Source organism: Acomys minous (genome assembly GCF_964271855.1).
Source record: "Acomys minous genome assembly, chromosome: 6".
NCBI lineage: Eukaryota > Metazoa > Chordata > Mammalia > Rodentia > Muridae > Acomys > Acomys minous.
In genome coordinates, this window is record NC_140487.1 from 113,269,948 (window position 1) to 113,286,812 (window position 16,865).

General features: G+C 44.0%; 1 protein-coding gene across 4 annotated transcripts in view; it reads left to right on the plus strand.

Moving 5' to 3' along the window:
- USP48 (ubiquitin specific peptidase 48) overlaps positions 1–16,865 on the plus strand; it is an 80,144-nt gene that overhangs the window by 52,125 nt on the left and 11,154 nt on the right. For 2 of the 4 annotated variants that reach the window (XM_084787909.1, XM_084787910.1), the window contains exons 17-25: positions 594–718; positions 830–952; positions 1,589–1,650; positions 2,714–2,824; positions 4,573–4,623; positions 5,436–5,566; positions 5,813–5,919; positions 7,245–7,349; positions 15,392–15,547. In XM_084787909.1, coding sequence (XP_084644035.1) covers positions 594–718; positions 830–952; positions 1,589–1,650; positions 2,714–2,824; positions 4,573–4,623; positions 5,436–5,566; positions 5,813–5,919; positions 7,245–7,349; positions 15,392–15,547 — 971 coding nt within the window. The remainder of the gene's footprint in view (positions 1–593; positions 719–829; positions 953–1,588; positions 1,651–2,713; positions 2,825–4,572; positions 4,624–5,435; positions 5,567–5,812; positions 5,920–7,244; positions 7,350–15,391; positions 15,548–16,865) is intronic. The other 2 variants (XM_084787911.1, XM_084787912.1) reach the window with 1 other exon arrangement.

Genomic DNA, 16,865 nt, shown 5'->3' on the forward strand with positions numbered 1-16,865 from the left:
ACTGCTTTATTGCCAGATGCTTTTAGGCGGCGTCAAGCAAAGTCTTTTGGGGGAATTGGGAGTTTTGCGTGTGGGTGAAGACAAAATGCTCTTAACCCCTGCCTGGGCTCAGATCCCCAAAGTACAGTGAAATTAAACATTTAGCATGTGTGGCGACCTCTGTGTGTGCTCATGCTGGCACCCACAAATGAACCAAAGAGGTTCCTGAACAACTGGAAAAGAAAGAACACCTATAGACTCAGTGTCAGGATAGGGACTAGGGACCAATGATGTGGCTCTGGGTAAAAGAGCTTGTGGTTGAACCCCACCCTTCTGAGATTGCTCCCCAGGGTCCACATGGTGCAAGGAAAGAGCTCACTGCATGCATGTTGTCCTCTGACCTGCACACGGGTACCTTGGCATGTATACAGCCACACATACACACATGAATAAATACGTATTTTTTACTCAGGGCCTCTGGAAGAGCAGCCAGTACTCTTAACCTCTGAGCTATCTCTCTAGTCCTAAATACATATTTTTAAAAAAACTTTTAGGAAATAGCTGTTGACTTTTTTAATCCTTGTTTTTAAGTAAATTTTTTTTCTCTTATTTAGGAGGGTTAAGCATATCTGAAAACGAAAGAAGGCTTGTTTCTCAAGAGGCTTGGAGAAAACTGCAGCAGTACTTTCCAAAGGCTCCTGAGTTCCCAAGTTACAAAGAGTGCTGCTCTCAGTGCAAGGTGCACAGCTCCTGATGTTTGTGGGAATGGCATGCCCCTCCTTGGGGACAGGTGTGGGGGCAACACACATGTTATCAGTGAGAGGCAGCTGACTGCTTCAATCTTTTTCAGATACTAGAACGAGAAGGTGAAGAAAATGAAGCCTTGCATAAAATGATTGCAAACGAGCAGAAGACCTCACTTCCGAATTTGTTCCAGGACAAAAACAGACCATGTCTCAGTAATTGGCCAGAGGTACTGTGATTGCCTCAGAGAGGCTTCAGCCAAAGTTCTGTCAGATCAGCCTGGACCTATTCTCATTCTCATCCACTTTGCTTCCTTGTTGGGAGATACACCAGCTCACCATTTCCATCTTATTGCACAACTTGAATGGGGGAAACAAGGGGTTTGTGTTGAAAATAGTGTGGTTCACAGTAGGTAACTCACATCTGCAACCCCAGTTCATAGTGGATATGGTGGCTCACATCCCTGACCCCAATTCACAGTGGATATGGTGGCTCACATCTGTGACCCCGGTTCACAGTGGATATGGTGGCTCACATCTGTGACCCCAATTCACAGTGGATATGGTGACTCACATCCATGACCCCAGCTCACAGTGGATATGGTGGCTCACATCTGTGACCCCAGTTCACAGTGGATATGGTGGCTCACATCTGCGACCCTGGTTCACAGTGGTATGGTGGCTCACATCTGTGACCCCTAGCAGGTGTGGGAGGCTGCAAGAGGATTATGAGTGTGAGGACAACCTGGGTTACATCGTGAGTTCTAAAGTAACTTGAACTTGAAAGAGAAAATAACCTTGAAAATTTAAAGAGGGGTAGTGGGGAAACGAAGCTGACACATTCTGTTTGTGCTTTTTGTTTCCAGGATACGGACGCTCTCTATATTGTGTCACACTTCTTTTTAGAGGAATGGCGGAAATTTGTTAGGTAGGAATTAGAAATTTCTTTACTTACTCTGGGTTGACTGTGTGTTTTTTTGTTATTGTTTTTTAAGTCATGGATTCCCTTAATGGTGCATTCCTAGTTACTTTTCCTTATATACACAGAAGATTTTTTTTTCCTTTTTAAGATCTTATTTTAACTAACTTATACAACTAAACCCAAAACATAAATTAATTAATAATATCTATTTATGTTTATCTCTAGCTTAAAATTATTTAAAGAAAATGTTGTGCAGCCAGGTGTGGTGGTGCATGCTTTTAATCCCAGCTCTCAGGAAACAGAAGCAAGCAGATCTCTGAGAGTTAAAAGACCGTCTGGTCTACACAGCCAGGGCCACACACACAGTAAGACCTTGTATAAAAAACCCAAATAAATAAAATGTTGTGGATTGTGGAGATAGACAGTGTGAGCTTCTGGGTCCTCAGAACCAATGCTAATGGGACCACCTGTACTCAGTACTCAGAACCCATGCTAATGGGGCCACCTGTACTCAGTACTCAGAACCCATGCTAATGGGGCCACCTGGACTCAGTACTTAGAACCCATGCTAATGGGCCCACCTGTACTCAGTACTCAGAACCTATGCTAATGGAGCCTACCTGTACTCATTACTCAGAAAGCAGAGCCTGGTGCTCCAAACCAGCTTACTAGTTGACTGGCTTATATAGGTGGGCTATGGGGTCAATCAAGCGAGAGGCCAGAGGGGAAAATGATGAAGGTTCCTGATACCAACCTGGAGGTCTCACACACGTGTGCCTACACACATGAACATGCATAAATAAACCCCCACACACATATAAAAGCAAACAAACACAAGTAAACATATCTATTCAGGTTTAGTGGCAAACAAATCCCAGTACCTTGGAGACAGGTAGGCAAATCTATGATTTCCAGGCTAGCCAAAATTACATTGTGATACCGTCTCAAAAACAAACACCAAAGTAAGTGAATAAATACAATAGATAGGTAGGTAGGTAGATAGATTTAAAAAAAAGAACACCTCTTCATGCAGCAGTGAGCATTTATTTATCTTGTCTTGTTTGAATAGAAAGCCTGCAAGGTCTACTCCTGTGTCATCAGTCGGAAATGCTGCCCTTCTGTGTCCACACGGAGGACTCATGTTTACATTTCCTTCCCTCACCAAAGAAGACTCAAAACTGTGAGTTTCTTCTCTTCGTGTGTCTGTCCCCAGCAATCAAGTATCATTAGGGGATTCCTTGTCTAGCATGAAACTCCATTAGGAATGGCTGAACAACCTCATTGCATTCTTTCTTCATTCAATGACTGTGGACACTTGTCTTTAAAAAGAGGTGGGTTAGCCAGGTGTGGTGGCACACGCCTTTAATCCCAGCACTCGGGAGGCAGAGGCAGGCGGATCACTGAGTTCGAGGCCAGCCTGGTCTACAAAGCAAGTCCAGGACAGCCAAGGCTACACAGAGAAAAAAAACAGAGGGAGGGGGGAAGAGTTGGTTTAGCTGCTTCTTCAGGCAAAATAAGCAGCCACCCAGGGAAATAGCTGTTTCTTCTCCCACTGTCAACCACTTTCTTTTGCTGGTGTCCATTCTCTAGGTACCAATCACATAGTCAGTGTTGTCTTGGTTACATTAGGTTTGTGCAAAAGGAATTGTAGTTTCAGACTGAATTTTAAATCATAACTATGCTCAAATATCATCATTAATCAAAATAGGAACCATTACAAATAACATTTTGCAAATGAGAAATAAGTTTATTCCTGTAGTTTAAAGCTCTGTGCTATAGGATTAAACATTCTCTGCAATCTCCTGGTAGTGGAAGCCTTTTTTCTGCTATAAAAGTCAAGGTGCTTAAGGAGTGGTAGTTGATTAGCAAAAAGTCAGCCAAAGGTGGTGGATGAGGTAAAGCTTCATAGCCCTGTCCACTCAGCTTCTGTAGTGTTGGCTGTGTGCTTGGGCGTTATTATAGAGAACTGGGCCCTTGCCTGACCCTAGTCCAGTGTTGGAGGATTGCGGGCATCTCATCCATTCGCTGAGGGTTTCTCAGGGGGAAGGGGTCTGTGGGCACTTCAAGGCTGCGGTGGATCAGACCAGCAGCAGATGCAAAGCAATGGCCAGATTCTTTATTGCAGGCTTGGCTTTGGAGTGTCTCAGGCCAGCCACTGAGCTGGTTGTTACAAATTGACAAATATAGTCCATGTTTCATTAGGTATCACAATTGGATTGAGAAAGATTCTTTGTTGCATAAAATAAATAGGACAATAGTTCAAAATCTCTCACACACACTTACCTCACAAGGCACCCAGTTACCCAGCCTTTCCACCTTTCCAATTTGCTTCAAGCAGAATAACAGTCCATACCAAGCAAGTTCATTGGCAACTTTTGACTACTCACATAAGAGGGTCAGCATCAGTGGCAGCTCTTAGGGAGTCACTTACTGTCAACCTCTGATGACCAGCTACTGTACTCTTCCTCTTCAGGGCTCTCATCTCCTTCACAAAGCCTTTTGAACTTCCATTGAACTGCACATTCTTAGCAGTTCCTAGAGCAAATGCTGTGTTTATTGCGAGTTGTCTTTGCTGCTTACTCACAAAAAGAAAATTGCTTGAATTTGGTTTTTGTATAACATCGTTTCCATAGTATAAAATTGATAACAACTATAAAGTGATTGGCAAGAAACAAAATGAGAAATCTGCATTAATTTAGAATATTTTCTCAGTCAGGCTCAGTGGCGCACACCTGTAATCCCAGCACTCAGGGTGCAGAGGCAGGTGGATCCCTGTGAGTTTGAGGCCAGCCTGGTCTACAAGGATAGCCATACCCTAACCCCCAGTCCCATCCCCCACCAAGAATGTCTCCTCATAACATGGCACTTTCAGCAATGCAAAGACTGCAGCTGCTTTTGCACGCGCCTAATAGTTGTCTTTTTCTACAGCTGTCAACCTTTAGAGAGAAGAGGAGGCTGGCCCACTGCAGCACATAATAAGTAAATATAAGAAATTGAAAAATCCTTTGGGATGAAGATGGACTATAGTTTACTTACATTTTAATGTTTTTAGGTCGATTAAAGAAACTCAGTGTAAATAGACCTATTTCCTTCTAGACTTCTCAGTCCTTCCATTCCTGTGTTGCCATTGTGACCATTAGACACTTAGAAACAGTGTGTCTGAGAGCTGGGGACGCAGCTGAGTCACTAGAGAGCTAGCTGATACCCAGCACCATGTCATCCAGGCATGGTGGTGCACGACTGCGCTCCCAGTAGTCAGTCAACTGAAGTACTGTTGAGGGCCTCAAAGTACTTTACTTCTTTCTTATTTCCATTTTCCTTTCTCTCTGTGTCTTGCAGTAACTACTGTCTAAGAATTTGAGTCACCTGTCACAGAAAGTCATCATTTTAAAAGATGCATATTGAAATGTAGGCAGGACAGTCACAAGTTCTGGGTCAACCTCAGCCACATGTTGCCGTGGCTTAAAATCCAAAGCAGAATTAAGATGTACATACAGTTGACTATCTTCTACTTCGACGTTGTGTGGTATAGCTAATATGTTCTCTATAAATGGCCTTATCGATTGCATGTCCTCCTGTTGGCTTACTTTACTGAGCTATGCATTGATTGACATCAGACTTGTTCATAAAGTTTCACTGCTGCTTTGGTTTCATATCTGATGAGTCGTTCTCTTTCCCTTTGCATTAAATTGTTGTTGGTGTTGATTTTGTTGTAGGATGTTGGCTCTTGATCTCCACGTGTCTTAAGGCATGTTTTTTTGTTGTTGTTTGTTTTTTGTTTTTTTGCACAGTATAGCTCTCATATGGCCCAGCGAATGGCAAATGATTCAAAAGCTCTTTGTTGTGGATAAAGTAATTAAAATCACAAGAATTGAAGTGGGAGACGTAAACCCTACTGAAACACAGTATATTTCTGAGCCTAGTAAGTTTTCATACTGCTTTCGGTTTCTTTCATTAAAAGTTAACTGTTAGAGGGGGAAGACAAGGGCCCGTCAGTACTGCTTTGTTTCTGCATAGTGTTAAAGATCAGGGAGCAGTTCAAATCCTTCTGGCAGTCCTATGAGCCGCCATCATCTGAGCATTCAGTTAGAGGGTACACTGAGCGCGCTGTAGCAGGCAATGCAGGGCCTGCAGTGGTTCTTCAGTTGCTTCTGTTCCTGTTTTCTAGATCTCTGTCCAGATTGTAGAGAAGGTCTACTGTGCCAACAGCAGAGGGACCTGCGAGAGTACACCCAAGCTACCATCTACGTCCACAAAGTTGTAGATAACAAAAAGGTACCAATGCTGCTTGTGTGTGGCCATGGATAGGAGAGGTAGGCCATCACATCTGACCAGTAAGAGTTGAACTTGGGCGATTGGAAAAGAGCAGGAGAATTTCTAGTGTTGCCTGACTTCTGGTTTAAAATTTTGCCCTGCTTATTGGGTTTAGACTTGGTGGGAACATAGCAGGATGGGAAAGCCAGGCTGGACCTCAACTTTGATCAGAAGGGTGGGTGAACTAGGAAACTGAATTCTGAGTGACCTTTCTGTTTTTTCTTTTTTTTATTTCTTTCTTTCTTTCTTTTTTCTTTTAGTTTGGTTGGTTTGGTTTTTCTATGTAGTCTTGGCTGTCCTGGACTCATTATGTAGACCAGGCTGGCTTTGAATTCACAGAGATACACCTGCCTCTGCCTCCCAAGTGCTGGGATTATAGTCACGTGCCACTGTGACTTGCCAGAGTGACCTTTCTATTATTAGTATTGTCTTTGGGAGTTAATCTTGTTCTCTGAACCTCTATCAGTTAGATTTCAGAGTGGAGAATTAAAGACAGCTTTTATTGTTTGATGCTAGTTACTAAATACATTGTTTTAGAATGTTACTTTCTCTGCAAAGTGAGTCCAGGACAGTCAAGGCTACACAGAGAAACCCTGTCTCAAAAAACTTAAAAAAAAGTTATTTTCCAAATTATGCATTTCAGATGAAGAATTCTACTTCACAGATTAAAATAAAGGCCTTTATTTCCAAACTTGGTAAGAAAAGGAACATAATATAACCATCTCCACTTCCCCCAGGATTTGACCATTTTACTTTCTCTTGTTAACCTTTAGCCTACTTACTTAGTAGAATGAGTAAAACCCTCAGCCATTGTTGGTTAATTTGAGTTTAGTAGCATTTCCTGTCTCGATATCTGTGTCAAAGGAGTTATAACTTGTAACTCCAGTCCTACGGAATTAGATGTTTTTGGCATCTGAGGCACCTGAGTTCATGTGTGCATATACACCCACATATAGACACAGAATTAAAAATAAAATAGAGCTAAACTGGGCATGGTGACACACTCCTTTACTCCCAGCAGAGGCAGGAACTAAATCCCTTATGAATTCAGAGCCAGCCTGGTCTATATAGTGAGTTTCAGGCCAGTGAGAGCTACAAGAGTCAGGTCTCCTCCCTCCTTCCCCCATAAAAGTAAATAACAAACAAGCTATGGGGTTAGACTACAAAAAGTTAAAAAGAGCAAAGGAGGCGGTCATGGTTCCTGATGCATTGTATCTCACAGGGTCCCAGCCCATGTCCTCTCCTAGGGCCTGACTCACATTTCTCTGTTCTCCTGGTGCTGTCAGGTGATGAAGGACTCAGCTCCAGAGTTGAATGTAAGTAGTTCTGAGACAGAAGAGGACAAGGAAGAAGCTAAGCCAGATGGAGAAAAAGATCCTGACTTTAATCAAGTAAGTATTGGGGCTCTTTCCTTTGTTATGCAATGCCTTCTTCCACAGCAGGCACCTGGCAGGATAGTCTGGGTCCTCTCTCTACTTGTCCAGTTTCTATTCTTTAGTTTTTGTAGCATGTTGTAGCTAATTTCTACCCCCCCCCCCAAAAAAAAGGACTACATATCTTCCAAAGTGAATCTCTTTTAAGGAAGGAAAGTCACTACGGTGTTGCAGCACAAATGGTGCAAGTGGGTATCTGTGGGTCTGAGGCCAGCCTAGTTACCTAGAGAATTCCAGGACAGCCTTGTCTACATAGTGAGACCCTGTCCACAAACAAACAAGCAAACAGTGCTAACTGTGACATCTCATGCCTAAGACTGTTGGGGAAGCTGAGGCAGAATTGTCTACCCACAAGTTTGAGGCCAACTTGGGCCAGACTAAGACTGTCTAGAGAAAATAAGAAAAGAAAGGGAGGCTGTAAAGGTAGGTCGGGTGTCACAAGCACAGCTCTGCTCTCCTGAACTGGAGGCAGGAGGATTAAGCATTTACAGCCACCCTGTCCTACTTAGTAGAATGGTTACTACTCTTACAGAAGACCCGGGTTTGGTCCCCAGCTCCCACATCAGACAGTTTAGAATTGCCTGTAACTCCAGCTCCTGGGGTAAAGGTGGTGCCAGGCAGATCTGATGACCTAAGTTCATTCCCTGGGACTCATTGTAGAGGGAGAGATCCAACTCCTACGAGTTGTCTTCTGAACTACAAATATTGCGCGTACAAAATAAATTTTAAAAATATATAAGTAAGATGTTTGGGTATGGGTTAGTATGTGCACATGAGTTTAGGTGCCTCAGAAGCCTTGCTTATCCCTTCTGTGCACCATCCAATGTTGTTCCTGGGAACTGAAACTGAACCTCTGCAAGCGCTACTCGTCCTTAAATACTAATTAATTTATCTCACTAGCCCCTTTACCTATTTTAAGCATTTAAATTAGAACAGAAGAGATGACCCAAGGATGTGCAGAGAAACCAAGGTGAGTTTCTGTGCAAATCTGACCTGTGAGTCCAGTTGAAGCCTCAGCCTTGTGAGAAGCAAGACTTGCAGCACAATTAGCATAAAGGCCTTGCTTCATTTCTGGCTTTGAACCTATAACTTTCTAGGAATATCACCAAAATTCCATTTATAGTAAACGATTCACTGACCCTCTTGTGCAACTTGGAGGCTCTTGTTTTCATTTTATCCGATTATGACCCCACCTAAGGCACCTCCAGAGTCACCCTATAACTCAGCACTTGGGAGGCAGAGGAAGGCGGATCGCTGTGAGTTTGAGGTCAGCCTGGTCCTCTAAGTCTAGGACACCCAAGGATACACAGAGAAACCTTGTCTGAAAAACTAATCAATCAATCAATGTATATATATAAAAAGGTAAAATATCATTTTAAGCTAGAAAAGAATACTAAAACAAGGTACATGTGTATCTTGGTATGTTCCTTAGTCGTGGGATTTTTAATTATGAAAATATCAGCTCTGAATTCCCCCGTTGTAAGAAACTGGAAGTCTTTTCGAAAAGACACTTCTGGGGCTGGAGAGATGGCCCAGAGGTTAAGAGCACTGACTGCTCTTCCAAAGGTCATGAGTTCAATTCCCAGCAACCACATGGTGGCTCACAACGATCTGTAACAAGATTTGGTGCAGAATGCTGTATACATAATAAATAAATCTTTAAAAAATAAAAAATAAAAAGACACTTCTTCTGTATTGCCATGTCTATCCTGGAACTTACACTGTAGACCAGGCTGGTCTGGAACTCAGAGATTCACCTGCCTCAGTCTCCTGAGAGCTAGTATGAATACTGTGTACCACCATCATCCGGCCTGCAAATTGAGAGTTGTAACAAATGGAGTAAGATGAACTAACTGGTGCAGCCAGGCATGGTGGCACACACCTTTAATCCCAGCACCCGGAAGGCAGAAGTAGGTGGATCACTGCCTGCAAAGTGAGTCCAGGACAGCCAAGGCTACACAGAGGAAACCCTGTTGCGGTGGGGGGGTGGGGGGAAGGAAGACGAACTGATGCATTACTATCCTTCCATTCTCCACTATAATCAAATTTCTATTAAGATTGACTCAGGGGCTAGAGAAGATGGTTCAGTCGTTAGGAGCACTGCATCTTGCAGAAGGCCTGAATCTGAAACCCGCCCCTACACTGGGATGCTCATAATTGACTGTGTCTTCAGCTCTAGGGAGATGCAGTGCCTGATCTCTGACCTCCAGGGGCACCTGACACGCACAGGTGTGCTTGTGTATGCACACATACACAATTTCAAAAAGATAGGATGTGGTAGCATATGTCAGTCCTCTGAAGCTGAGGCAAGAAGATCCTGAGCATGAGTTTGAGCCTAGCCCCCACTACGGTACCAAGACTGTCTTAAAACAAAAACCAAGGAATGATTTCCTCTTCTTCTGTGGAAAAAGTTATTCTAATAGGAAGTATAGGGATGCACTTAATACATGGATATGTAGACAAGCTTCAGCTTCTTGGAAAACAGAGAGACCACTGTTCTGTGCATATTCATAGATCACTTAATACATTTTAAGGCTTAAAAAAAAAGATGTATGTGTCTAAGTGTGTGTATACTGGAACTGGAGTTAGAAATGAACGTGAGCGTCTTGGTAATATGCTGGGGAACCAAATTTGGGTGCTCTGGAAGAGCAGTAAGTGCTCTTTTGTTTTGTTTTTGTTTTTTGAGACAAGGTAAGGCTCCTTGGCTATCCTGGATCTCCTTCTGTAGACCAGGCTGGCCTCAAACTCAAGAGATCCATCTGCCTCTGCTTTCTGAGTGCTGGGATTAAAGGTGTGCGCCACCACCACCATGCTGCAGTAAGTGCTCTTTAACCCTGGAATCATCTCTCAGCTGCCACAGCTCATCTCCAACCCCATACCTTCCACCTCCCTTTTTTAAAAAATAAGGTTTCACCATGTAGCTCTGGCTTAAATGTACTGAGCTGCCTCTGTCTGCCCCCTCCTCCTCCTCTGTCTCTGTGTGTGCTCTCACGTCCAGTATTGCTGATTCTTTGACAACCATGGGAATTCTACTTGGTGTTTTGCTCTAAAAGCTGAAATATCTTTACCCTATGGTAGTTAAATTATGCTTAGCTTCTCCCTGAGTGGTCCTCTGCATCATCCAGTACAGAGCCCAGCCTCTGAACATGTTGCGCTGTCAGTGCAAACTGGCATTGCTGTGGTTCTTGTTTTTGTTGTTGTTGAGTGTTGTTGCTGCTGGAGACAGGGTTTCTCTGTGTAGCTCTGGCTGTCTTGAAAATCTGGATCAGGCTAACCTCAAGCTCAGAGATAGACCTGCCTCTGCCCCAAGAGTGATGGAGTGCTGGAATTAAAGGTGTCTGCCGCTATCTCCTGACTTCTGCTCTTTTTTGGGGGGTGGTGTTCAAGACATGGTTTCTCTGTATAGCCTGGACTCTCTTTGTAGACCAGGCTGGCCTCTGATTTACAGAGAGCTCCTCCTGCCGTTGCCTCCCCAAATACTTGAACTATAAGCAAGTTCCACCGAGTCTGGCTTGCTGCTCTATTTATACTGTCAATTAAGAAAGTCTTAAATTCCCAGATGTGGTGGGCACACCCTTAGTCCCCACACATGTTTAGTTTGGCTGATCCTCCCATCTCTCCCTACACTTGTCTACCACAGCTAGTCTCTCTTGTACTCCCATATCACATGTTTTATTACCCTTCCTACCCCTCTCTCTGAAAGCCGCTTTCCCCAATGGACTCCCTTCTACATTTGCACATAAATGCACATATATTTTTAAAAAATCGTAGCTGGCAGCTACATATGGTGGCCTGTACCTTAAATTTTAGCAATCAGGAAGCAGAGGCAGGCAGATCTCTAAATTCAAGGCCAGCCTGGGTTCCACAACCAGTGGGCTGGTCCAGGCATTCTTTGCCAGAGGAACAGAGGAACCTCAGCATTCAAAGGTTCCATTTCTCTCAAGAAAGATTAGTGTACTTAGGATGGAGTAGGCAAAGCTCCAGAGGCTCTAGTTCTCAGAGAGGTAGAAATGAGTTTTCCACTGGTGTTACAGTTAGCTCTTTTAAAATGAGATTGCTGATACCAGGCAGCATACCGAAAGTCTGTGATGAGACCTCAGTGTTACAGCTCTTTGGTTAAGCTCTATGGCAGGGGTGCAGGCAAAAACCCAAAACTAACTGTAAGGCAGGCCCAATGAAATGCAGTTCTGTAGGGGGATGGGCCAGGCTTCAGTGGTTGCCTGAACACTGGTGAACTTCGGAAGCTCTTGGCTGCCAAACAGGAGGCTGTTTAATTGGCAGCCAAGCTTGGGAGCCCAGAAGCTCAAGGCGGTCTTCAGGGAGAAGGGAAACCCTTCCTTCCCCAAAATAAATTGAGTCTCAGGCGGTGATGGTGGAGGAATGGAGTGAGAGAGAAAGCATTTATTTTATCCTTTATAAGGACATTATAAACCTTGGGCAGTGGGAGGAGTTTCAAGGGTGAATGTGTTTGATTCCCTGGGGATAGGGGTGTCAGGGATACTTGATTTACATGTAACAAAATAGCCCAATCATAAGAGGGAAGAAAGCAGTACCTAATTATCCTTTGGGGGTGGGGGTGGAGGATGGAGAATTCCAGATACAGTTAAAAAGGTCACTGGTTGGAAACTAAGACACCAAGACATCTCATTAGCATGGCAAGGTACACACCAATCAGGAAAGGATTGGGCTTATAATTTCCTTGAGGGCAATGTGACTCTTGTTAGAGGTTCTGGTGTCCCTGAGATCAGGCTGAGAGGGAACCCTATTGAGAAAGAGTGTCTGTCCTCTTATACCAAGTTCAGAGGCCATCCAGAAATGCCAGACTTCGACCTTATTAACCAGGACCTACCAGTTTTATGCCCTGCCCCTTGACAGTGGGCAGGCAGATTTATTTTCCTTGGTTAAGTATGGTGGGTCCTGCCTTTGGTGCATTCTCTGCACTCTCTGGTGATGCAGGGTTTTCTAACCAAGGTGCCCTATTGCCCTGTTCATTTGTTTGTGCCTGCTGTTTGACTCTTGACATCATGGAGTCAAGTTTTCCTTGTTGTCTCCTTTTTCCTTTTTAAGGCATAGGTTTCCTGGCCCTGCATGTGCCACATGACCCAGGTTGGCTTGATCCCATAATCTTTTTGGCTTTTAGAGTTCTGGGCTTGCTGGTGCTCACACTCCCTTGGCTGTAACATGGTCTCTCTAGGAGTTTGCAGATGTGTTTGTCATCGGTCTGTTTCCAGCTTTGCCTTTTAGCCCAAGAATTGTTTAGCAAATTCTATATTTTCATGTGATTCAGACTTTGAAAGGCTGACTATTTCTCTAAACATCCAGTTTTATTCACTGTGGTCATGACCACAGCAATGTTTTCAGGTGGATGTGGGATTCCTGTCCTCAGTTGTGGATGGCAACAAATTTCACATATACAAATACGATGCAGACTGTTGGAGAACATTGCTTTTTACGCCATAATCATTTTGTACATGTTATAATTTTCCTCTGTCTCCTTTGTCCATGTTTGGATGTTGTAATATTCTAAAATGTTTTAAATACTTTTGGTTTGGGGCAGGGCGGGGATCTCAATTCTAACCCTCTGTTTAGAGCATAGTAACTAGTTAGGCCCTGGGGACACCTAGTGTCTTCAGAATGTCACCCTCCTCTCTACTTTCTTTGTTCCAGAACGTGGGTAGTTTGTTGCACTGTAGTAAATCCAATCCACGCCATGAAGCAAGGCATTAGTGCTCCTTAATGGAGTTGAGCAAATCCCCTTCCCTCCTCTCTAAGCCAGATCAACCCAGTTCCTTCCGTGTTATCTACAATTCAGGTTAATGATACACTCAGTGGGTATCACTTAGGCAATTGGAAGCCCTTTAAAACGGGTGGCTGGAAAAAAGACAACAGTGTACTGGTTTTAGTGGGTTGAGATGGGTTAGAGAAAAATAATTCCAGGAAAAGCTTTTAGACCTTTTAAAAATCCATTTGAAAAGATTTTCCTTGATACCTAGGACCTTTTGGGTGGGGCATAAGCTGAAGTGTACCTTCTGTCTGTAGACAACAGTTTAATAAAGAGCTCAACTTGCATGTTGTTTCTGTGCCTCCTAAGTTGACGTTTGCCCCACCCCCCACCCCCACAGGGTTTCTCTGTGTAGCCTTGGCTGTCCTGGACTCACTTTGTAGACCAGGCCGGCCTCGAACTCACAGCCATCTGCCTGCCTCTGCCTCCCAAGTGCTGGGACTAAAGGCATGCGCCACCACCGCCTGGCTTACTAAATTGACTTTTTCTTATGAATCTTAGAGTCACATGCGTGGGCTTGGAAAGCCGTGGCTAGATTGGGTAGAGCCTTGCCGATGGCCAGAGCCCTGATAACTAGGCTCTTTCTGAGGCTGTGCCCTGCTAGCTGCTTTGGGAATTGCAAAAACACATTAATAATACGAATGGGATACATGTGACCACAGGGACTTCTGTACCCCCTGTCACCTCAACTCAGTGACAGCTGGGAAATGAGAGAAGATGGTGCATTTATTTTATCTAGCTATAATTAGTCTAGAGGGAAAATCCCACTTTGGTTCCCTGGCCTGGGTAACAGGAGAATCTTGACTTGTTAGCCTCACGCTGAGAGGTTTGTAAGTAGAGAGCCACGCACACATTAATCCCAGCATACTGGGAAGGCAGGATCACCCACTGCCTAGAGTACATAGCAAGTTCAAGGCAGACCTACATAATGAGGCACTTTCAAAACAGACCAAAAGATGTTCTGGAACATTTGGCACCCTTTTTTCTCTTTTTCTAAAGACTAGTACAGCCTGTCTCATATACCTATATATAGTTGCTGCTTTCTTGCTGAGCGCTTAGGTCAGTGAAGTGATCATGATGTTCTAAAGACTTGATCCCGTGTATCCCAGGAGTAAACACAGCCCGGGCAGTGCTTACTGTGTGCTTGAGGGAAGTCGCAGGCATGATTGTTGTCACCAGGTCCTTCTCAAACCCAGCTGGTGTGGTCTGCGTAGCTCTGAGTGGTTCCCAGGTAGACGGGGCCCTGGAGAGCACCTCCACCATTGTGGTCTGCACTGTATGTTGACACTTCTGCAAATTGCAAGTTGGACCTTAGCATTCACTTATGTTTATATTTTAACAGTTTTTACACCATAGGACAAAAAGCAGTGTCTCATTTTTAATAAAACTATGTTTGATTTCTTCAGTAAAGTCTAACCTTTCATTTTACAATAGGTATCATTCTCAAAAGGAGTCAAGGCCAGAGGTATGGCTTGGTTGGTGGAGTGCTTGCCTAGCATGCACCATAACCTGACAGGATTACACACTGTGGAGGTGTAGGATTAAAAGTCCAAGGTCAAGGTCATCCAGTGAGACATAAGGAGTTGGAGACCTTCCTGTGGTACATGAACTCTCCACCTCCAAGAAGAAAATGTATAAAACAAGCAAATTAGAATTTATTTATGTTCTGTAATCTTGAAATTTCAATTTATTGCCTTCTGTTTTTAAAATTAACTTTAATGTATCTGGTGTGTGTGTGTGTGTATACAATGGAGATCAGAAGTTCACAGGAGTTGGTCCTCACCTTGCACTGTGTGGTTTCTGGTGAACAAAATTAGGTTGTCAGGCTTAGCAGCAAGAGCTGTCTATCTCAAGAGCCCTGGGCACTGTTGTACAGCACAGGGCTGATCTTGAATTCAGAATCCCTGCCTTACCTCTCAAGTGCTAGGATTAGAAAGCCACCACAACTGGTATTTTGCTGTTACTAGTTGAAGGTGAAACTTGCTTTTCTTTTAAATTTTTCTTATACCAAACATTTAGATTATGTACATTCAGTTACAGGTTCATTTTTATTCTCCTCCCCTCCCCCCACTATGTGAGCCTACTGATCTCTGTAGAAGGTTGGGCTCATTGTGTTGGATTCACAGGGTTTCGAGAGCAGTTTTATCCAGCTTCTGTTTGCCTGAAGAACCTCCCGAACAGTGTAACTCAGAGCCTTCTATTTTCCTTCTTGTTTAAGAGCAATGGAGGCACCAAGCGGCAGAAGACGTCCCAACAGGGTTATGTTGCCTACCAGAAGCAGGTCATCCGGCGGAGTACGCGGCACAGGAAGGTGCGAGGAGAGAAGGCGCTGCTGGTGTCTGCTAACCAGACACTAAAAGAACTGAAGATTCAGGTGAGGGAAACTAATGTCTGCTCGTGTCTGCCTGGACTGTCAGGGCCTCTATGGATTCCTCTCTGTTGTATATATATGGCTGTCCATTCCTGAAGCTGAGCTTTTACTAGTCTGCCTGTTCATGATAGTAAGCTAATAGGAAAGGGCTTTGAGGCGGGAGGGTAGTGCGTGTAGGACCCTCAGTTAAAATCACACACTTGGGCTGGAGAGATGGCTCAGAAGTTAAGAGCATTGCCTGCCCTTCCAAAGGTCCTGAGTTCAATTCCCAGTAATCATATGGTGGCTCACAACCATCTGTAATTAGATCTAGTGCCCTCTTCTGGCAGACAAGCATACACGTATACACAATAAATAAAAATAAAATAAAATCACACGCTCCCATTAAAGTTTTTTGTTTTGTTTTATTTCTTGAGGCAGGGTTTCTCTGTTTTAGCCCTGGCTATCCTGGAATCGCTTTGTAGACCAGGCTGCCCTAAAACTCACAGCAATCTGGCTGCCTCTGCCTCCTGAGCACTGGAATTAAAGGTGTGGGCCACCACTGACCGGCTTCCATTTAAGTTTTTATTTATGTGGTTTGTTTATTTGCTTTTTCTTTTTTTATAGGGTTTGTGGCCCTAGTTTTCCAGGAACTCCCCCTGTAGACCAGGCTGGCCTCAGACTCAGACCCACCTGCCTCTGCCTCTGCCTCTGCCTCCCAAGTGCTGGGATTCAAAGCGTGCGCCACTGTACCAGGCTATTCATGTGAATTGTTTAAGAAGAGCATCCAATGGCGAGAATATTTAGCTGTGTACACACATGCTTACCTTCAAGTAAGAGGCGGCAAGAGAGCTGGTTAATCTCTTGAAGCAATCTGGTTTGTTCCAGGATAATTGTCCTCTCACTTCATGGCTGGCATGTTGTTTTTGACCACTTAATAGGTCTGTGAGTCTTTTGCCAGGATCTGCTGTGAAATGTGAGGGAGAAACACAGCATTGGGAGAAACTCACTTAGGATGAGTCAGAAGCTCCCACCCACTTAAGTTTTGTTGTTTTGTTTTGTTTTCTGCTTGGTTTTCATGTGTGCGTGTCCCTATGAGTGTGTGTGTATACACTCGTGCATGTGGAGACCAGAAGTCAGGAACTAGCTACCTTGGGCTCCTCCCATGTCTTATTTTAAATTTTTATTATAACATTTTTAGATTAATTTATTATGAGTGTTTGGCTTGCGTGTGGACCACATGGATGCCTGGTGCCTGTAGAAGAGAAAACCAAGTTTGCAGTTCCCTGCAGACAGATGGCAGCGGATAGCCGTGTGGGTGCTAGGAATTGGTCCTGGGTCT